This window comes from Gopherus flavomarginatus, chromosome 1 (genome assembly GCF_025201925.1).
Source record: "Gopherus flavomarginatus isolate rGopFla2 chromosome 1, rGopFla2.mat.asm, whole genome shotgun sequence".
In the NCBI taxonomy this organism is placed as follows: Eukaryota; Metazoa; Chordata; order Testudines; family Testudinidae; genus Gopherus; species Gopherus flavomarginatus.
In genome coordinates this window covers 351,449,446-351,472,925 of record NC_066617.1, presented here as the reverse complement: position 1 = coordinate 351,472,925, position 23,480 = coordinate 351,449,446, and the positions used below count along the sequence as shown (strand labels likewise).

Sequence of the window (23,480 nt, the reverse complement as noted above, 5' to 3'; positions counted from 1 at the left end):
CATCTGTTAGTCTATAAGGTGCCACAAGACTGTCACTTTTTGCCTCAAGTGAGCTGCTACCTCTGCCAAGTACTTAGTAAACATGCTTGGTGCTGTGGGAAGACCAGTATCACCATCCTGAGCTTGAAATGATGAACAAACCTGCTGAGACAAATGCCCAAAATGGGATGCTGCCAATCTCTTTTTTTCTTGGTATGGAGAGTTCACGATCAGATAATTTTATTCCCATTACTTTATGGAGTAAAGTACCTCTTGCATCAACAGAATCTCGGAGGGATAAGAGGGCTGAAGTATGAAGGTGGATGCCTAACAACCATGAAAGGTTAATTAAAAGAGTAATAAAAAATATTTTTTTTAAAGTCTACAGGTAAAAGTTAACTACTTAACAGGTACACTAATCACTAACACCAACACCCACAGAGAAGCAGAAGGAAACTGTAAGGATTCCTTCTTGCTGATACAGGAAGAAGAAACTAAGGGATGGCTGGTCCCACCATTTATACCATTGGGGTGAGGGGAGGCCAAAAAGACACCTGGGGCACAGGGTTGGCCCCAACAAGTACTACTGGCCAAAAGAACCAGCTACCACCGGTTGCCTCAATCCAATAAACAGTCTAATTTCCATTTCATTTTTTTTAAAAAACACAATGTTCCCCAAAATTTCTGAAGACAGACACATTACAACTCAACTGCACTGACATTTTTGGTGCATAACGCACCAAGTATATTGATACCAGTGAAAAGATACTCAACTTGGTTATTTAAGAACAGCTTGTTAGTATGTACTGCGAGCCAGATCTTAAAAGACAAGACAAGTAAAAACTACAGTTCTTACCCTCTTTTTACTTTGGTGAAGTCAAAAGCCACTTGTCTGTAAGAAACTGCTTTTTCATTCAGATACCTACTATACCGTCTGATAAATGTGGACATGTCATATCCTAAAAGAGAAAAGGTTTCAACAGCTTATCGTTCCTCCAGTCAATTTTTATACAAAGCCAATTATTCTGACTAGGCAATAAGATATACACTCACAGATTGGTTTTGTTTACAAGTTTTCCCTTAATCCGCTAATATATAAAAAACGATTACAAAAGACTGGTCTCAATTTTTGACATATTTAAAAATATTGTGATGTTAAGAGCTACACACTGTACAGTACACACCCTCAAAATCTGAAATCATGATATAGCAAATATGTAAAGATGTCACATAACTGTGTAATTTCCTTTACCATCTGAAGTTAACCATCTCCTGGAAGTCAGTGAGCAGATTAAGTATATTTATACCAATGTGTTGATACTAGCATAGAAAGTGCCTAGATATGCTTACTGATTTGTTATAAGATTTCTTAACTAGCATACATGTATGTACAAAAGTCATAATATAGAGATTATCTATCTCAGAGAACTGGAAGGGACCTTGAAAGGTCATTGAGTCCAGTTCCCTGCCTTCATAGCAGGACCAAGTACCGTCCCTGACAGATTTTTGCTCCAGATCCCCTCAAGGATTGAACTCATAACCCTGGGTTTAGTAGGCCAATGCTCAAACCACTGAGTTATCCCTCAGAGCCCATCTCAAAGGTCATACATACTCTTTTAGAAGTTAATACAGCAAAATGTACTGAGCTAAATTGACATTAATAAGCGGGGGTTTGCGCATGCAAAGATTGTCAGATTAGACTGACATATCTTAATTACATCCAAAAATATTTCCTATGAGTGTAGAGCAGCGGTTCTGAAATTGAGTCGGGATCCCAAAGTGGGTCCCAACCCCCTTTGAATGGGTTCGCCAGGGTTGGCTTAGACTTGCTGGGACCCATAGCTGAAGCCCGAGTTCCAATGCCCAGAGGCGAAACCAAAACCTGAGGGCTTCAGCCCTGCGTGGTGGGGCTCAGGTTGCAGGCCCCCTGGCCAGAGCGGTGAGGTTCGGGCTTTGCCCCCCTTCCCACCTGGGCAGGCTTAGGCTTCGGTCTCCCGTCCTGGGGTCGTGAAGTAAATTTTGTTGTCAGAAGGGGATTGCAGTTCAATGAAGTTTGAGAACCCCTGGTGTAGAGAATACAATACAGTCTGATCTGATCAAATCATTATCTTTGGAGCGTGACCTGTCTCTTACTGTATGCTCATACAGTGCTTTACACACTGGGATTCTAATCTCAGCTGGACCTCTATGCAACATTAATAATAGTTTCTGAATTAATTTCTTCCCTGATAAAACTGATTTCTTCCGACCTGGAAACTGAAAATTTTATTTCATATTTATTCATTTAATTAATCTACATAGGCATGGGGGTAGGCTGCATGACCACCAACTTTAATAAAAATGAAGTGCTATTGGTCTTTGTGTTTCATCTAGTACCAGCCAGCATCAAGAACAAATCTCTCCTGCCCCATGATGAAACTGGAATGCATTATGGGAGTTTTAACCTCTCATTTTATCTTGTATTGGCTGTTGTTGGAAACTGGTTCAGAACTGTAATAAATAGCATGACTAAAATCAAACCTATATAAGATAAAAAATTATATCTATTCTTTCCATGTGGCAGTATTTTCTACGCCACAAATGCTAGTCAGTTGGAAGATTATGAATGACATCCACAGAAGTGTTCTAAAATGAAGAATTTCACTTCCTGGAATGATATGCAATTTTTTAAACTACTGAAGAGAGGCAGTTCACCATAACTTGTGAAAATAAAGTATTTATTATTCCCTAAAATAACATGTTAGTTTTTATAATGAAGATACCTTACCTTGCAATCCACTTTTGTCTAGGAAATTGCTCAAATTAAACAGTGTGTTTCTGGAAGCTAGATACTGGATAAAACGCTAGATGGAAGAAAAAAAGATTTTGAAACAATACGAAGCTATCGCTTGGCTGGAATTTTACTTAATTCTGCACATAAACAGTTCAGTTAACTCAGTGCTATCAAACTTTCAAAAAAATTGTAGTGTAACTTGCAAATAACACAAACAACCCACACACTTCTGGGCAAAGCTGTAAGTGGAGGAGTAGAGTTTAACTACTATTTTAACTGGTATTGGTGAAGGATTAAAGGACTCTCTGTTCTAAACTAGAATTAGCCACAAGAGGGCAAACTTCTCATACAGGCATTAAAAGATACAAGGCATTAAAAACTGGCATAATTACAACTTTTTCTGCAAACATACTGTATTTGTAGAATCTTTCTGCACAGCTGGTAGCAATTTTTCAGCTAAATACATACAAAGATACACTGAATGAAAATCAATTTCAAGTTAGGATAACTGATGACATGTAACAATCAGTTTGACAAGTTGCCTTCCAACTTGCAGACAATTTTTCCTTTACTTACAAAGTAAACCTGGCAATTGTAATGCCAAACCAATTTTATGGTGATTATGAAGCTAATAATATTTCTTATGATGGAACTTTTGGTAACTAGAAATGACATCTGGAAGATGAAACTCCTAAAAAACAGGATCAAGTGGTCTTTTTAAGACTAGGCTCAGATCAAAACCGCTAAACAAAGGTTGTAGAGTATCCTGCAAGAAACTTAAAAAAAAAACTCAACTTTGGTTTTGAAATCCTTGTGGTCTGTTCCAATTTAGTGCTGGCTGTAGAACAGTCTTGTGATTCGTTGGTTCACATTGCATTGGTTTCATGAAGTACTTATTTGAGGTCTGATTTTTAAAGACACTGAGCACCTGCAGCTTGCATTCACATTATTTGGAGTTGGGTGCTCTGCACCTCTCAAAATCAGGCTTTCAGTTACTACAAATAGCGAAAGTGTACATTTCAACAACATATAATCCGATGCTTGCCTGCTTTAATGGAAGTGAATTAGCAGTAAAAATATTACAGACCTCAACTCTGTTTCTCAGTTGCTTTACTGTGTCTCATTCAAATCGTTAGCAGAGACTTGTTTTTCATTTGGTTTACTTTTGTAGCAGAGCTCTACACAAGGAATTCTGGTTCACGAGTCAAAATCCCCCTACCCCTACATACACAATGTCAAATGCTCTGACATGTACTGTCAGAGAACTATACTTTTTTTTTTTTTAAACACCAAGATCAGATTAGCAGTAGTCACTCTATGAAATGTAAACCTTTCAAATGAAAATGAGTGTCTGTATTTCAAAACAGATTACTTAGACATAAGCATATTGCTCCGCTCTAGCTGAAAAAAGACTCATTTTTCAGTGTGCACATTGTGATTGGGGCAGGCTAGGGATCATACCTCTGTAGAACTTTTTTTTTTCCATATCTGTTTTACGGTGTACAGTGTGCATCCACAGCCAAGGTCTCTTTCAAAACTTATTAATCAGTTATCTCTCACATGTGGTGGCTTCCAGAACTGACTGTAGTACAAAGGCTTTCTTCACTTCTACTGCCTACATCAACAGTTTGGCATTTGAAATCAGGTTATCAGTAGATTACCAGAAAATAATGTCTACCTATACCAAGAAGTGAGCTAGGGGTTCTTGACAAGCTTTATCTTTAGTTCCCTGTACACTTAGGTTAAATTTAAAATATTTACCTGAATATTGTCTAATTTACTTACCTTTAAATATAATTATAGGATTTTATTTAAGAGATATTCAACAGCATAAAAATTTACTATTAATACTGCATAAAGAGTCTTATTCATATTAAATAAATTCCAGAACCTAAAGGAGATATGTTCTTATCAATTCAGGTTTCATTCTGTCTAGTCTGTATCTCATACTTTAGGAATTGCAAGTCTAACCAACACCAGTACTGTATTTGGCCTTCTATACTAAAGATTACATTCTCTTTCTTTCCATTCAAAACATTTTAGAAGAGCAACTTTACTGTGCTCTTCATGGATTATAAATCATATTTCAGAGGATTAGAGAGATGGGCATTTTATTCCCTTTTGTCCGCCCCCCCCGCGCCCCAAAAAAAACACTATGGTGGTAATTTTCATCAGTAAAGAAACCTCTTCGCCAGCCTTCTAAGCAGCCACATGGCTTTTCGTACTTGTACTCTCAATGCTACATTCTAGCCTGCACAGGATTCTCTTGAGAGGAAACTCTCCAGAAGCTGTGAAATATTTGCTTAATCCTGCTATTCTAATGACCCTTTCAACATTTGTTTAGGATTAAATACTGTTCAATCCCTACTGGGCACACGTATGCTTTAGAGTCCCTTTGAAGAACGGAAGAGTTTTTTGCTAGCCAGTAAGAAGGGTTGCTATGAAAAGAATTCTGAATATTGACTCGCTCAGCCCTATTTTCAATCTCTTTAGAAGTTTTCCAATGTATAAAAAGAGTGAAGAGAGTTAGGTGGAGAATGGTCATTCCATTTTGTGTAGATCCTGGGAGCGCTGGGTCCAGGGCAGCTTAGGAGGGCTGAAGAGGAAGCAGGCAAGTAAGCCCCCAAGAAGCCTGCCTTGTTTCTGGCAGAATTTCACTGATATTGATCCATATCTGTGAAACGTTTACATTTTAAGAAATTAACAAAAAAGTTTTGTCAAAATGTTTCCAACAAGCTACAGTGAAAAGGCATCAGGATTTGGAGTAAGCTGAATAAGTTGCATCTATGGGAACTAATTTATTTCCTCTTCCTCCCTGCTGGTCTGAGTAAGCATATTACCTACGACACATATTACAAATGTCTTCCTGAAAGTCATCCATCACATAATTTTTCCTTATGTGCTAACTTTAGAAGAAATGAGTTGGGCAGAAAAGCCAGTGCCTTTGGAAAAATGAATTTTGAGGCAGTAGTTTAATGAATTTTCAAATCAAGGGTCTTGCTAAACGGGATTCAGGGCCTGGAAGAAGTTACATCCTTATTGTAATCTCTAGTTTTATCCATTGCGGCTAATTCTACAGCCCAAGGATGACAGATTCATTCTTAGGGTAAAGATCTTGGTAACTGCCCTGTTGCAGGTATGTGCATAAAATTAATGCTAAATCTTGTCACTGAGTATTTCTGCCTCTGAAAACTGATCCCCGAGAACTGATACAGCAATTAATACACACTAGTGCTGAGTTTTGCTAAGCTATATGTGGGGAGTTATAGGTTATCACCACCTGGTGGAAAGGGTCTTTTTCCTTGTCATAACTCTTGGCTTTTTGTAAGTGCACTATCTGAAAATACCACTGTAACCTAAAACATCATGCAGACAATGGGTGTAAGGACATTGTATTGGGTCCAAATATATAATGTATCAGATAAGACTAACAGAAAAATTCTGTTTTCAGCTGCAGTGACTGATTTTACATAGGTTGGGGTGGGGGGTGAGGGGAGTGATAGCCTTGAACATTCCAAGCCTAGGCCAACTGAATCGCCATTAAAGTGCCAAGGATTAGATCACTTTCAACACTCTAATATGACAAGCAGTCTGATGTTTACAAAAGGGTGAGGAAAAAACAGGAAATAATTTAATTCATAGCTAGTGAGCAAAATAGCTTCATTTTCTTCTCTCCCTAGGGCACTCCTCACAAAATCCACAGTATTAGGACCCATAAATGGAAAATTTGTATAAAAGGGATTAGAATCTTAACTATGATGATTTTTGCTCACATGAACAAGATTAAACTGTGATACCCATGAGGAACTCAATGCCAACTGGCAAGAGGGTTACAATAATAACCTGATTCTGGTTAAGTACATTCTGGTTCAAAGAATGCCATGTGAGGTCTTAAATAAAAACAATGGTCACATTAGTCATTACTATCGTTGTGAAATGTATGTACAGACCCTATGTAAGGAGCTATGTATGCATACTGAAAATATGTTCTTAAGAGTCTGTATCACAGCAGAAGTGGAGAAACAGGTTTCCTGACACCAAAAAAAAAAATGGCCCGCATGTAAAATTAAGCATTGTAAGCTAACACAATGGTGGCCAATTTACATTCAAAGTCAACAGAAATATCAAGTCAAACAAGAAAGCATATAGAGGTGGAAGGCAACCTTATCTTGAGATACACTTCAAAGGTTTGCTTGACTACCTGGGGAACAGAGAAGATACCCTGTGATCCTGTACCTAGGAAGTTAAAGGGCAGTGAAACCAGTCTTAGTTGAAATGTTGCAGAGGACACTTAGGATAAGAAAAACTGCTTTAGACTGGAGGTTAGCCTGTTAAGTCAAGTCTAGTCTCTAGAAAGCGTGTTATGATTTTGTTTTACAGGAAACCTTTTGCTTCCATTATCCTTACTACTTAATTCTTGGATAATAAAAACTTACTGTTTTCATTATAAATATAACTCAGTGCTGTGATATTAAGCAAGAAGCTGATCCCGAGTTGAATCATACAAGCTGCTGTACACACTGTTCCTTTGGGGACAGCAGCTGTGCTATTTCTGTGAGCATCCAGTGGAAGAGAGGCTGGACACTACAGGGGAACACTTCAAAAAGACATAAGGACTGAGTATACCAATTGTTAACCTGAATGGCAAAATAAGGGCTGGCATAACCCAGAGGAGATTGGGTGGCTAACAGGCTGGTAGTGTCAGGGAGCCAACATCCAATTAAACACAAGCAAGTCTCCTTCATGCTGTAGGCTGGGGGTAACAAGGTGACTCTCAGCCCTGGGTACCCCAAGAACTATCACAAACGGATTGCCTAATTCAGTGGTGGGAAAGAATTTTTCTTTCCTAGCATATTGGCAGGGACTACGAGGGAGGAAAGAGCTTCTCATCTTCTCTGCCCACACTGAGCAGAGACCATTTGCTGCGTTCTGCTGAAACTATCCCACATACATTTCCCTGGAAGTCTAAATGCCAGGGTGCAGGAGAGGTAAGAGCCTGTGGATTTCAGTTCTTCCCATTTTTTATTTATATTTTCTCCACTAGACTGATTTTATCATTGCTCATTTCATACTTTAACTGTGCAAATACAACATGAACCCTTTATATAGAGGATTCTCAATAGTCAAACATAACAGGCTCACAGTAGATCAGGGGTGGGCAAACTACAGCCTGTGGTCTGAATTCAGCCCACCAGCCGTTTTACTCCGGCCCTCCAGCTAGGGAACAGGATCGGGGGCCACTGCGCACAGCTCCTGGAAGCAGCGGGATGTCCCCCCTCCGGCTCCTATGCATAGGGGCAACCAGGGGACTCCGCTCCACCCGCTGCCTCCCCCAGCACCACACCCGCCACTCCCATTGGCCAGGAACCACGGCCAATGGGAGCTGCAGGGGCAGCGCGCAGCAATGCTGTCAGGCTGCGCCTCCACATAGGAGCCGGAGCAGGGGCATGCTGCTGCTTCCGGGAGCTGCTTGAGGTAAGCGCTGCCCAGAGCCTGCACCTCTGACCTCCTCCCGCACACCAACGTCCTGCCCCAGCCCCGATTCCCCTCCCACCCTCCAAACTCCTCAGTCCCAGCCCAGAGCACTCTCCTACACCCCAAACCCCTCATCCCTAGGCCCATCCCAGAGCCTGTACCCCCAGCTGGAGCTTTCACCACCCCCCATGCACCCCACCTGTCCCAGCCCAGAGTCCTCTCCCACACCATGAACTCCTCACTTCTGGCCCCACGCAGAGCCTGCACCCCCAGCCAGAACCTGTACCCCCCCATACCCCAACCCCAATTTTGTGAGCATTCATGGCCCCTCATACAATTTCTATACCAGATGTGGTCCTCCAGCCAAAGTTAGCCCACCCCTGCAGTAGTTCCAGAACAGTTTTCCATCTGACTCAGTTAGGCTTGGTCTACATTGTTCAAGACTGTGAAAAATTTTGCAGCCTGAGCACCGTAGTTAAGTTAGTCTAACCCCTGATGTTGATGTGGCTAGATCGACAGAAGAATTCTTCCACTGACCTACTTACTGCCTCTCAGAGAGATGGCTTAACTTCAATCTACAGAAAAACCTCTTTCGTCAACACAGAAAGCTTCTACACTATGGCGCTCCAACGGCTCAGCAGCAGTGCTGTAGCAGTTGTAGAATAGACATGTCCTTAGTATCTGAGGGTCTTTCAATTCTTGTGCAGATATTAATGGAACCAAAGAGTAGCATTAATGGCTTTGTAGAATCCCATGAAAAGTCAGAAGGTATTTTTCTATTTTTTCCTTATGACAAATATATACTGTGAACTGTATGAAAAATTTCATTTCAATTGTTTCAATGTAAAAGAAATTTGACTGAACATGAAGGGGAATCTGAATATTGCCCATACCATACATATTATATCATGTATGGATTATACACAGTAACCACTTTTCAAATTTAATTTTTAAAATTCAAATGGTGGTTTAAGAAAAAAGGCCTCAAAATGCCTACTGTGCTATAGATCAACAGAGGTAAAATTTTAAGTCTTTTTAAATGCAGGAAGTTCACAAGCCACAGTTCATTTGAGTTAAGCATCTTAAAAAAATAGGGCCGTACCATGGAAACACCACAACACTTATTTTGTCAAGGTTTCTGTAGAGAACTGAGGGCATGTAGCAGGATGGGGCTTACTACTTTTTTATTCAGCTGATATGATGTTAATTTTATTATTTGGGGCTGTTAGCTCATCTTTAATTGATTGCAAACTTAGTTGTTAATTATGGGTGCCTACTGCTCACATGTAAACATTCTTAATATTTTAAAATCAAATATAAATAAGAAGATTGTTGGTCCCCAACTAAAAAATTTGGAAAAAACATACAATTTACAAACAATTCTGACTATACAGAAAAAGCCTGTTCTGTCAGAGGCATGACTAGGTGACCTAGTAAGTCTCTCATCTTCGGCAATTATGATCCTATGTCATATTTTTTTATTTTATTTTATTTTTTAATTACTGATTTTTTTTAATGATAAAAAACAATACTGGCATAAAAAGAGAACCCTTTCTTACAGTCCTCTTACTTCCTAGTAAGTAGAAGGGCAGAAATATTGAAGGTTTTCTTATAAAGGTATCTAGTCAAAGACATCTCCATGATGTATCTTTACAGCAAAGATATGATTTTTGTACTAAAGAAATTCTATTACCTCATTTCCATACACCATTAGATGGTGAGTTGTTATGAGAGACTTAAAGACCACCACCCAGCTACTGTTGGTAGTTCTTTCAAACAAGCTGTCCGCCAACTGGGGTATGTTCACATTCATCTCATTTGTGCACTGGATTAAGTCTGTAATAAAGAGAATTGATTATTGTTATTTTACTTGTATATTTAGTATTCTTGAAGCTTGATTATCATGATGGTACACATATATTTCAGTTTTTCATTCAATGGAGCCATCTAGAGATTATGGAGACTTTCCCAGAATACCTCTGATTTAGCTCTCAGAGGTTTTCACTCTGTGGCCCACTAGGAAGATTTCAGAGAGCTGCAGTTTGAGAGCCTTTAAAGTAGTTCATTCATCCACAGAATAGACAGTATGAATAAAAATAACCTTCTCAAATTTATTCTAATAAGGACTTTCTGCAAGTAAGAGTCACTTTCCTTGCCCATTTAATCCTTGGTGTTTGCTTATAATGTTACTATACCATTAGTTAACTAACTGTGATGGCAATTTTCATGATTAACACCTATCTAACAGAAACTGAACTGAGATTATCAGTTTCATATGGATCACTGAAAAGCCATGCAATGGTACCATTATCACCACTGACACTGGCTAGACTCAAACTAGTGAGCTGGATATGAAAGTCTTCATATCCTGTATTCAGAACCCTGAGTCATGTGGTCTCCTTCCTAGGGCTCTTCTTTAGGTTATTTTTCAGTAAAGAGTAGATTGTGGTTTATTTGCATTTAACTCATGCGATTTACTAAAAAAAATTAATCGCAATTTAAAAGATTGCGATTAATTGCAGTTTTAATTGCACTGTTAAACAAGAGAATACCAATTGAAGTTTATTAAATATTTTGGATATTTTTCTACACTTTCATATATATTGTATTCTGTGTTCTAACTGAAATCAAAGTGTATACTATTTTCGATTATAAATATTTGAACTGTAAAATGATCAGAGAAATAGTATTTTTCAGTTCACCTCATACAAGGACTGTAGTGCAATTTCTTTGTTGTGAAAGTGCAACTTACAAATGTAGATTTTTGTTAAATAACTGCATTCAAAAACAAAATGTAAAACTTCAGAGCCTACAAGTCCACTTAGTCCTACTTCTTGTTCAGCCAATCACTAAGAGAAACAAATTTGTTGACATTTACAGGAGATAATGCTGCCCTCCTCTTCTTTACTTCACCAGAAAGTGAGCACAGGCATTCGCGTGGCAATTCTGTAGCCAGCATTGCAAGACATTTACATGCCAGATATGCCAAACTTTCGTATGTCCTTCATGCTTTGGCCGCTATTCCAGAGGACATGCTTCCATGCTGATGACGCTTGTTAAAAAAAAAATGCATTAATTAAAATTGTGACTGAACTCCTTGGGGGAGAACTGTATGTTCCCTGCTTTGTGTTTTACCTGCATTCTGCCATATATTTCATGTTACAGCAGTCTCAGATGATGACTCAGCACATGTTCATTTTAAGAACACTTTCACTGCAGATTTGACAAAACACAAAAAGGTACCAATGTGAGATTTCTAGAGACAGCTACAGTACTCTACCTGAGGTTTAAGAATCTGAAGGGCCTTCCAAAATCTGAGAGGGAGGAGATGGGGAGCATGCTTTCAGAAGTCTTAAGAGCAATACTCTGATGCCAAAACTACAGAACCTGAGCCACCAAAAAAGAAAATCAACTTTCTGCTGGTGGTATCGGACTTAGACGATGAAAATGAACATGTGTCGGTCTGCACTGCTTTGGATTATCAAGCAGAAGCCATCATTACCATGTCCCCTGGAATGGTGGTTGAAGCATGAAGGGACATATGAATCTTTAGTGCACGTAAATATCTTGCAACGCTGGCTACAACAGAATCATGAGTACACCTGTTTTCACTTTGAGGTGATACTGTAAATAAGTGGGCAGTATTATCTCCTGCAAATGTAAACAAACCTGTTTGTCTGAGTGATTGGCTGAACAAGAAGTAGGACTGAGTGGACATGAAGGCTCTAAAATTTTACATTGTTTTTGAATGCAGTTTTTTTGTACATAATTCTACATTTGTAAGTTCAACTTTCATGATAAAGATATTGCACTACAGTACTTATAGACTCAGACTTCAAGGTCAGAAGGGACCATTATGATCATCTAGTCTGACCTCTTTCACAATGCAGGCCACAAAATCTCACCCACCCACCTCTACAACACACCACTAACCTATGTCTGAGTTGTTGAAGTCCTCAAATTGTGATTTGAAGACCTCAAGCTGCAGAGAATCCTCCAGCAAGTGACCCGTGCCTCATGCTGCAGAGGAAGGTGAAAAATCTCCAGGGCCTCTGCCAATCTGCCCTGGAGGAAAATTCCTTCCCGACCCCAAATATGGCCATCAGTTAAACCCTGAGCATGTGGGCAAGACTCACCAGCCAGCACCCAGGAAAGAATTCTCTGTAGTAACTCAGATCCCACCCCATCTAACATCCCATCACAGACCACTGGGCATACTTACCTGCTGATAATCAGAGATCAACTGCCAAATTAATTGCCAAAATTAGGCTATCCCATCATACCATCCCCTCCATAAACTTATCAAGCTTAGTCTTCAAGCCAGATATATGTCTTTTGCCCCCACTACTCCCCTTGGAAGGCTGTTCCAAAACTTCATTCCTCTGATGGTTAGAAACCTTCACCTAATTTCAAGTCTAAACTTCCTGATAGCCACTTTATATCCATTCGTTCTTGCGTTCACATTGGTACTAAGCTTAAATAATTCTTCTCCCTCCCTAATATTTATCCCTCTGATATATTTATAAAGAGCAAGCATATCCCCCCCTCAACGTTCTTTTGGTCAAGCTAACCAAGCCGAGCTCTTTGAGTCTCCTTTCATAAGACAGGTTTTCCATTCCTCGGATCATCCTAGTAGCCCTTTTCTGAACCTGTTCCAGCTTGAATTCATCCTTCTTAAACATGGGAGACCAGAACTTGACAGCCCTAATAAAGAGTCCTTTTTCCATGTACACCACTGACAAATTTTTCAATTTTAAGCCATTCTAAAAGGAACAAATTAATTTGGGAAAATATTTACTTTCAGCTTCTTTCTCAGCTCAATAAAAAGCAGTAAAAACAGGCTTTAAAGTTTCCAGTTATTATATCAACACAGGGTTTGTGAAAGTTAATATTAGAATTAAGAGTCCAAGCACCAAAAAGAGGATTGGTGGTTTGTTTGTTAAATGACATCACAACATGTGCATATATGATTATTTTAGATATACAGGGGGAAGCAAGAAATTATAATTTGGTGATTTCTTTTCTCTTAGTCTATTTGAAGTGCAAAGGTTTTTCTTGTGGAGATAGAATCTATTTTATCCATTCATTATTATGATGTTGTAGCTTAATGCAGTTTTCGTTAATGGGATTATTCCCTTGGTTTTCAGGAATTGTGGGGGGTTTGCATGTAGCCAACATTAATTTCAGAAAAGTTATTATACCTAATGCAAAAAATTAGTATTTATGAAACAAGTTAAGAGATCAAGTTAGCCATTACAGAGTAGAGGCTGAAAATCTGGCCGTAACTCTTGTGCTAATTAAGTTTTAAAATATGGTCTACTTCACAATTGTGTCTAATACAATAAAACTGGGATATCTTGTGCAACATATAGTAAATTACAAATACACTATCTTCAGATATGGTTTGATTTTTCTCAAGTCTTAATGGGACTTATAAAAATACGCCAAGTTTGAACAAAATATGGTCAATAGTTTTACAGTAATTAAATCTTTAAAATTAATCAGATTTAAATAGTGTCTAAAGAAGAATTCATTCAAGAGACAGTAATCTATAGCAAGAAATGTACTTGAAATTGCACTGGTCCAGAATTTTCTACATTCAGGAGCAGTGCGAAAGGAAGCACTGGTTGAACAAGTAAATAGCACCCAAAATAATCACTAATGTACTGAACTACCATTTACAAAATCCAATGTTACCACCATTGGAAAGCTGAGCTTTCCAATGAAATAAGTTATTTCTTGTAAACTACTACAGACCTTGCCATGTCAGACCTTAAAAAAGGTTCATGTAATTCCTATATTATATAATTTATATTCTCCTCCCACTGCCAACATTTCAATTCTACCATGACTTTAGCTGTTGCCTTTAAGCAGCCCTAGACAAAACACCGATTATCTAAAAGCAACTTGGACTCCCAACTTTCAAACTGTACCGAGCATTAAACGGCTATCAAGGGGTTAAGACATAGTATCATTACTTAAGTCTTGTCCAAATTTACAGGAAAATACGACTGTGACCAGTGTTAGGTGATCTTAGGGTCTGATATCTTATAACTTTGAGTAAGAGCATTTAATGGATCGACTTTTTCCCAATGGGTCAGTAAACTTTTTTTAAGAACTGGTCCCAGCCCAGCAAATCAGAAAAGATTTACGATTTTAATCTTGGTATAGGTTTAGTTTCTGTAATAATACAATAATCAAACACTACCTTCCCATACCCAAAAAATTCATAAAAAGGCAGCTAAGTGAAACAACGTGGGTCCAACTACAACTTCAGAAGTAGAATTTAGTTAGTGGATATATCTGTGATTAAGTGAGGACATGACATAAACCTACTCTAAGAATTTAAGGCTGGGTACAAGGCCCACCTGAGCTTTGCCCAACTGAGTTCAAGGACAGTAAGTGGGGAAACACCACAGGAGTGATTAAGCACCCAAACATACTATTATAGGACAAGTAGATCACACTTAATATGAAATTCAGGGTGATACAGCTGATGGGTCTTAGTGGCATTTTCAATGTTAAAAAAATCAACAAAATACAGTTTTACTGAAATCTTCTACCCCTACCAATGGCCAGGACAGCGGAGAGCCCCATAATAAAACTCTGTTGTTCTATTTGCCCTTTAGCTGCTCCATCTTACACTAAGCCACAGATCAAAATTTGAATATAGCATGGTGAAGGAATTTTAAATGAAGTCAACCCTTTACCTTATGAGAAGAGGTTTTGTATCTCCAAGTTTAAAAAACAGCCTTTCATCCTGAAGGATTCCAGAATGCTTTAGAAACAGATACAGGAATCACTTCTTCCAATCAAAATGAAGCACACTCTATGTGTATACTATCACCCCAGTAACACAACAAAACAATATAAGACAAGATAAAAGATACCATCTGCTAACGAAATTGCAGTATAAAATTAACAGGACATAATTACCAGATTTGAAATTTATTTGTGATATGGAGATTAACCACTCCACTCTTGTAGGTAAAACTTACGACCACAAGCACTTAAGAACTCAAATTTAAGTCACATCTAAAAGTAGCCTCCAATAACAGTACTAGCCAGGGTGGATAAAAATCAATGGTCTGTGTGGGGTTTTTTTTTTAATTGGATTTTTATTTAAATAGGATTTTTTTGATAAAATGCTTTGAGGAAAACATATCTAAAGACAGTATTAATTTACATACATTATAACTCAATGGAATAGGAATTATAAATTTTAATTCTATAGTATGGGACAATATATTCCTGCAATGTTTAAGAAAAGTTTTGTAAATGAGTTCCAATAGTTCATGGATTTAGGGACCAATCTTCTAGGGGTCCAGAAGCTTCTGTATAGATTATTTAGGTTAATCTTTCTATCTACCAACGGGACTCAGTGCTGAGTCTAGAAGATACCAGAGATGCTTAGCTTTGCAGTTCTCAAACTGTGGATTTGTGCCTCCAGAGATAACATGTTTGTTAACCGCAAAAATGTTATTAAATAAATAAAGGTGAAAAATAATACACCTCAACCCTATTGTCCCTCTGCAAGTTTGTGTAAATAGAGTCAATCCCTTACCTCTCTCTAGAAGTGCAACGTTTCAAAAGTTCAATGAATAGAAGATTGTTGGGAGTGGGAAAGATCTGGACAAGGAGAAATCTGGAGATAAATGTGAGAAGGGAGGGACAGGCAGTAGAAACAAAAGTGAAACTGTTTGAGCAGCATATTCCAGAAGTCTTGAGGTCCTTCATTGACTAGACATCTACCATACCATTCTCACACTAGAGGGGAATATTCTACCTGTGGGTAAGACAGGCATGCATGCAAAATGCAAACAAACAATGTAACAAGAAATGCAAGGCCTGGTTGCCCAAATGAAACAACATCATGAAAAGTGTTCCCTCCCAGGAGAAAGATGCACTGAAGATGATGAAAGGAGTATGTCTGAACATGCCGGATCTTCAGGTTGGTAACAACCAACAAGAATGCACTTTTATGTAGAAATCCATGATTAAATCGAGTCTTCCTGACTAGTGATTTAAATCAATTTGATTTAAATCAAATCCACTCTGGTACTAGCTAACATTATACTACAGTATGACTCAAGATCGTGTTTGCTAAGTCACTAAAACCACTTCCCACAGCTTCTAGATCATCTTCAGGTCTCCCCATCCTTATCTTGTGCAAACCTGCTTAGCTTGTGCTATGTGTTGGAATCTCATATAAGGTAGTATGACTGAACACCATATGCTAAGGAATGCATAATAAGTCAATTAATATAGTAAGTAGGAGATACATAATGTAAATCAAAAAAATCTACAGTCAATTGAAAAACTCTCAAATGCAGAGTTTTGAAAGCTAGCTAAGAAAAGAATTAAGAATATGCATGACATATTAATGCACTACTTAAAATTCCTGAAGAGTTATACAAGCCTAGAATTATGTGTTTTTCATGCTGAAGGGTTTTTATTTCCTGAAACTACTTTAAAACTTCTAAGGGTATGTCTACACTATGAAATTAGGTCGATTTTATACAGTCAATTGCTTACATCCACACTAAGAGCGTTAAATCGGCAGGTGCGTCCTCACTACTGTGGCTAGCATCGACTTACGGAGCAGTGCACTGTGGGTAGCTATCCTACAGTTCCTGCAGTCTCCGCTGCCCACTGGAATTCTGGGTTAATCTCCCAATGCCTGATGGGGCAAAAACATTGTTGCGGGTGGTTTTGGGTACATGTCGTCAGTCGCCCTCTCCCTCTGTGAAAGCAACGGCAGACAATCGTTTCGCGCCTTTTTTCCTAGGTTACCCATGCAGATACCATACCATGGCAAGCATGGCGGCAGAATGTGTCTTCGGACATTTAAAAGCTTGCTGACACCGATGGTCAGACCTCAGTGCAGCCAACATTCCCACTGTAATTGCTGCTTGTTGTGTGCTCCATAATATCTGAGAGTAAGGGGGAAGATGTTTATGGCGGGGTGGGAGGTTAAGGCAAAACGCCTGGTGTCCGATTCTGAGCAGCCAGACACCAGAATGATAAGAAGAGCACAGCAAGGCACGCTGCACATCAGAGAGACTATGAAAACCAGTTTCATGACTAGCCAGGCTTCGGTGCGACAGTTGTGTGTGCTTCTCCTTGATGCAAACTCGTCCCCTTTGTTGATTTTAATTCTCTGTAAGCCAACCACCCTCCCCCATTCGAAATAAAGTAACTATTGTTTTGAAACCATGCATTCTTCCTTTATTAATTTTTTTTTAAAAAAAGAGATAACAGACAAGGTAGCCCGGGCAGGGTGCAGGAGGAGGGAAGGAAAAGGCCACATTGCTTATTGTAGCCACACTAAAAATCAAACTGTTTGAAAGACAGCCTTCTGTTGCTTGGGCCATCCTCTGGAGTGGAGTGGCTGGGTTCCTGGAGCCTCCCCACCCCGCGTTCTTGAGAATCTTGGTGAGGAGGCTATGGAACATGGGGAGGAGGGGAGGCAGTTATACAGTGGATGCAGCGTGGGGGTCTATGCTCTAGTTGGCTTTTCTGCGGCTCCAACAGATGCTTCTTCATGTTCATTTGCCCCCCCCATTAGCCTCAGCATCGCGTCCTGCCTCCACTCTTCGCGCTCACTTAATTCTTTCCTGGCCTCTGCCATTGAATGCCTCCGTGCATTAAGCTGTGCCCTATCAGTGTGGGAGGACTGCATGAGCTGAGAAAACATGTCATCATCACAAGTGCATTTTTTTTGCCTTCTAATCTGTGATAACCTCAGGGACAGAGATGATAGGGGGAGTATAGAAACATTCTACGCTCTATGATTCTGGGGGGACTGCATGGTCATTTGTGCTGCTCAGTTCACCATGCTGACCAAATAGGAAATGAAATTCTGAAGTTCCTGGGGCTTTTCCTGTGTACTTGGCTAGCGCGGAGGAGTTCAGAGTGCTGTCCAGAACCGTCACAATGGAGCACTCTGGGATAGCTTCCAGAGGCCAATACCGTCGATTTGCGTCCGCACTACCCAAATTTGACTCAGCAAGGTCAACTTTAGTACTACTCCCCTCTCCAGGGAGGGGTACAGAAGTCGATTTTAAGAACCCTTTAAGTCAATGGAATGGGTTTGGTTGTGTGGACGCAGTCATTTTTAAATTGATCTAACATGGCTAAATTCAACCTAACCCTGTAGTGCAGACCAGGCCTAAGCCTATGTTAGTGTCATTGTGGCAGTGCATAAAAGAAAACAGGCCCTGTGATCCAGCAGAATCTCTTCCCTTGCATAAGTGATCTGTATCTGAATGCAAGGCATATGAATGAAGGTATGGGTGCTGGCAAGGAGAGAGGACAAGGTGAGCACAAAGTACAGGTCACACAAGTCTATGCCAAGGAAAGGGAGATCTATATATAAGAAAGGAAAAAAGTGAAGAAAAAAAATTAAAATTTTTCTAAGCATTAAGAAATAAGGCACATTGTAAATCATCACGCAGAGAAATTCATAATGAATGCTACCCTCTAGCCTTAGTTTCTCTCACAGACACAGCGATTTAAACTCAAGATGCAATGACAACAGCCGTAAACATATTTAAGTCAAGGCTACTTTAGAAATATTTACATATTTAACTCTAATCAAGTCAGGCTACACTGTAGTCTGGTACAACAAGGCAGCAGAAGGTACCATCTGCGATTGGCTGAAGCCACAGGAAATACCAATGGCATGGTATAGATAAGTGCCTGTGGTGGGTAGGGGGACCTGCACTTGAGGAAATGCCATTGAAAGGCAGATGAGTTAAACCACAATGTAACCAATGGCAGCCACATATCAGAAGGAAGGCAAAGGGAAATCACGCTCTGTATTTTCTCCCACGAGAACTATCATGGCACGTTAGCAATGGATTGATAAGGCTTCTGAATTTTCTGCTATCATGTTACCAGCATTTAGACATGAATGGACTTCACTTAACACTAGCTAGTAAAATATTCTGATAGCTACATTTGACTGCAATCAGCAGTTATTGCATCAGCAGTGGTGCGAAGCAAGTATGGTATGCAAGGTGCTATCAGCTCAGAAAGACCTTGCTACATACACAAGTAGCTTTTCTGATTAGTCCTGCACATACAAACAACTGTCAGTATGGAACAAGAACAAGGAGGATAGTTTTTTTTAATCTTCCACTTCCTGCACTTAGCAAGGCACAACCATACTCCCATCACATCACCAGATAAGAGTCTGGAGAAAGCATAGGTTGCTGCTAGGCACTTAGAAGTTGTCATAAACAGATAAGTAAAAGTTAATAGAACAGAAGTACTTCTTATCTCTCTTGCCTGTAAAGGGTTAACAAGATCAGTGAGCTAGGCTGTCACCTGACCAGAGGACCAATCAGGGGACAGAATACTTTCAAATCTTGAGGGAGGGAAGTCTTTGTGTGTGCATTCAGTTTTTGGTTGTTGTTCACTCTGGAGGCTCAGAGGGACCAGACGTGCAACCAGGTTTCTCTCCAATCTCTCCGATACAGGCTCTTATAAGTTCAGAATAGTAAGTACTAGGTAGATAAAGCGAGTTAAGCTTATGTTTGTTTTCTTTATTTGCAAATGTGTATTTGGTTGGAAGGAGTTCAAATTTATATTTTGCTGAAAGGATTTTAATTTGTACTTAAATACTTAGGCTGGGAGGGTATTCCCAGTGTCTATAGCTGAAAGACCCTGTACATATTCCATCTTAAATTTACAAAGATAAAGAAAGAACAATAAAAATTAATTAAAAGTTTTTCTTGTTTAAGAACCTAATTGTTTTTTTTTATTCTGGTGAGACCCCAGGGCACTGGATCTGGATTCACCAGGGAATTGGTGGGGAGAAAGGAGAGAAGAGGGGGAGAGAGGCTAATTTCTCTCTGTGTTAGGATTAGTGTCTCTCTCAGGGAGAATCTGGAGGGGAAGAGAGAAGGAGGGGGGAAGGTGCATTTTCCTCTCTGTTTTAAGATTCAAGGAGTTTGAATCACAGTGATCTTCCAGGGTAACCCAGGGAGGGGAAGCCTGGGAGAGGCAACAGTGAGGGAAAGGGTTTACTTTTCTTGTGTTAAGATCCAGAGGGTCTGGGTCTTGGGGGTCCCCGGGCAAGGTTTTGGGGGGACCAGAGTGTACCAGGCACTGGAATTCCTGGTTGGTGGCAGCGCTACAAATACTAAGCTGGTAATTGAGCTTAGAGGAATTCATGCTGGTACCCCATCTTTTGAACACTAAGGTTCAGAGTGGGGAATTATACCGTAACAGGAGTTCTAATGTAAATATCTTAGCTGCATTTTATTCTTACTGTTTGAATATACTGTTTTTCATATAGATAACTGGAACATGTTTCACAGCTTTTGTTTACATGGGCAGGCATGAGAGGGTGAACACTCATTCCAGAAGATTAAGCGTACTAGTCAGAGGTAAATATGAAAGATGATGGTGGGGCCCTCACCAGAAATACCTTAGGGCAAGGCACTATAGAGAATCCCTGCAACACTTACTAGGAAGGGAAAGAGGGTTAGGATTTCTATCATTGTGCTGTCCCTAGACCCTCTTTGGGAGTTCCATCACTCATATCTTCTTACTAGGATGAATCTTACATTTTAATCTCCTTTCCAGAGGCTACAAGGGGTGGAGCGACTACTCAATCTCTTCCCCACCCTTCCAGCCAGCAAGGAGGAGGTTCTCCACTTCACAATCCCTCTTACAGAGCCTCCTAGCAGCTATGAGGGTGGAGGGTCTCCATCTAGAGCAAACCAACGTACTGAAGATCATGCCCAAGCAAGGATAACACTGCCTATCATGAAAACACGTGTAACAAATTCCTTGTCGTTCTTGCATCTCTTCTTATGTGTACTGGTTCAATGCAAAGACACACAAATTTAAGGTTTTTAACAATTGTGTGGGACATTTCAAGTTTTCTGGTTTGAAAATGAAAACTGATTTATAATTCATACCTTTTGGTTTACATCATTAGCATTGACTAGACATATTGCAGGCTGAACATTACCCAAAACTGTGTACATACAGTATATCAATATTTGCAGAGTGTTTTAGCTACAGCCTGCAGTATGCACAATGTTCCTATTCATAACTTACAATCTGAAAATGTTTCCAAGACTCAGATCTACCACTCCATAAAGAAAGTGTTTCCCATAGCTATGACCTAAGGAGATCAGTCAAAATTCAGGAACTCAGACTGCTACCATAGGAACCACTGCTTTCATCTTTCAGTCTACATCAGTAGTCATCAACCAGTTGATCATGATCTCCAACAGCAGCGCAGTGTGGCTTACCCCGGTCCCATGCCGCTACCGGAAGAGGCCAGCACAGCCCTGCAGCCCTAGGGGTGGAGGGTCTCCCTCTATGTGCTGCTCCTGCCTGCAAGCACCATCCCTGCAGCTCCCATTGGCCGGTAGAGCTGCAGGGGTGGTGCTTGCAAGAGCCCTGTGGGGCAAGGCTAGGCAGGGAGCCTGCCTTAGCCTCACTGTGCCCGTTGACGACCGGGAGCTGCCAGAGGCAAGTGCTGCCCAGCAGGAGGTCCGCATCCCAAAACCCACCGAGCCCCCTCACAGAGCCAGCACCTCAAAACCCCTCCTGTACCCCAAACCACAGCCCGAGACCCCTCACTTAGCCAGCACCCCATACTCCCTTCTGCACCCCAAACCCCAGCCCTGACCCGCCACAGAACCAGCACCTTGTACCCTCTCCTGCACTCCAACACTGCCTCAGTCCCTCCCAGAACCAGTACCCTGTACCCGCTCCTGCACCCCAACTCCCTCCTAGAGCTTGCACCTCTCACCCCCTCCTGCACCCCAATCCCCTGCTCAGGGCTCATCCCAGAGCTCCCTCCCACACTACAAACCCCTCAGCCCCAGCCCAGATCCCATACCCTCTCCTGAACCCCAAATCCCTGCCCCAGTGAGTGAGGGTGGGGGAGAGCAAGCAATGGGGGGGTAGAGTGAGCTGGGCAGGGCTTTGGGGAAGGGGAGGGGTAGATCCTGGGTTGCTCTGAGACTTCAAAAAAAGTGATCTTGAGAATAAAAAGGTTGGAGACCATTGATCTAGATAATAACTTCCCTGTAATAAAAACTGTAGTCTGCCTTCTCCCACCTGTTGGTGAAGTAGGGTTGCTGTGATTTTACCCAACCTTTAAAAACATGGAAAAGCCCACTTAGGGCATGGCTACACTTGCAGATGTAGAGTGCTTTCAGTTAAATCAGCTTTCATAGAGCGCAGTAGGGAAAGAGCTCCAATCTGTCCTCACTGACAGCTGCAAGCGCATTGGCGTGGCCGCATTAGCAGCTCTTGCAATGGCCAGAGAGAGCAGTGCATTGTGGTAGCTAACCCAGTATGCAAGTGGCTAAAACGGGCTTTTCAAATGAGGAGGATGGGGTGGAGTGTGACAGGGAGTGTGTTGTGTGTATGCGGGGGAAGAGAAACTGTGGTTCGGGGGGGGGGCGGGGGCTGAGAACATGTCAGCATGCTGTCTCGTAAGTTCAGACAGCAACAGAACACACACACCCAGACAGCATTCCACAGTAATGGTTGCTTTGTCTTGTAGCAGATAAGCATGCCGGCTGTCAGAAATGGAGCTTTGAAAGGGCATATCCACATTCCAGCAGCGATTCCAAAACAGTGACAAGAGTGGCCACTTGACTTAAGGGGATTATGGGACGTTTCCAGAGGCTGACCTCAGCGCAGTAATGCAACAACTCATTCACACTGATGCCTGGGCATTTCATCCAATGAGCATCAAGTGTTAATCTTGGAGTCAGAGCGTTTTACATGCCTTACCAGTGTGGACGAGTACTGACGGAGGGAGCCCAGGGCTGCTTTAAGGCACACTAACTTACATGTGTAGCCATACAAAACATGCGCTATGTAATTTAACCACATTTATTTCTCACTGTAAAAAGGAATACTGCCGAAATGGAAAGCTTTCCATTCCACACATAAGACACATGAGCACAATAACGTGTGCCCAGTTTACTAACTGGTTTAACAGATAGATTCCAAAGCCACAAGGGACTATTGTGATCATCTAGTCTGATCTCCTGCTTAACACAGGCCACAGAACTTCCCCAAAATAATTCCAAGAGCAAATCTTTTAGAACTCTAAATCTTGATTGAAAAATTGTCAATAATGGAGAATCCATCATCATCTTTGGTAAACTGTTACAATGGTTAATTACTCTGTCACAAATGTGTGCCTTATTTCCAATCTGGATTTGTCTAACTTCAACTTCCAGCCATTGGATTGTGTTGTACCAGTGGT

The 23,480-nt window shown here is 40.6% G+C and overlaps 1 protein-coding gene across 14 annotated transcripts in view; it reads right to left on the bottom strand.

Moving 5' to 3' along the window:
• PICALM (phosphatidylinositol binding clathrin assembly protein) overlaps positions 1 to 23,480 on the bottom strand; it is a 126,579-nt gene that overhangs the window by 79,939 nt on the left and 23,160 nt on the right. For 13 of the 14 annotated variants that reach the window (XR_007772638.1, XR_007772640.1, XR_007772649.1 and 10 more), the window contains 3 exons: positions 9,921 to 10,063; positions 2,747 to 2,822; positions 836 to 938 (listed from right to left, as the gene is read on the bottom strand). Coding sequence is in view for 11 of the 14 variants with exons in the window: in XM_050941040.1 (XP_050796997.1) it covers positions 836 to 938; positions 2,747 to 2,822; positions 9,921 to 10,063 (322 nt within the window). In the remaining 3 variants the exon portion in view is untranslated. The remainder of the gene's footprint in view (positions 1 to 835; positions 939 to 2,746; positions 2,823 to 9,920; positions 10,064 to 23,480) is intronic. The other variant, XM_050941094.1, reaches the window with a different exon arrangement.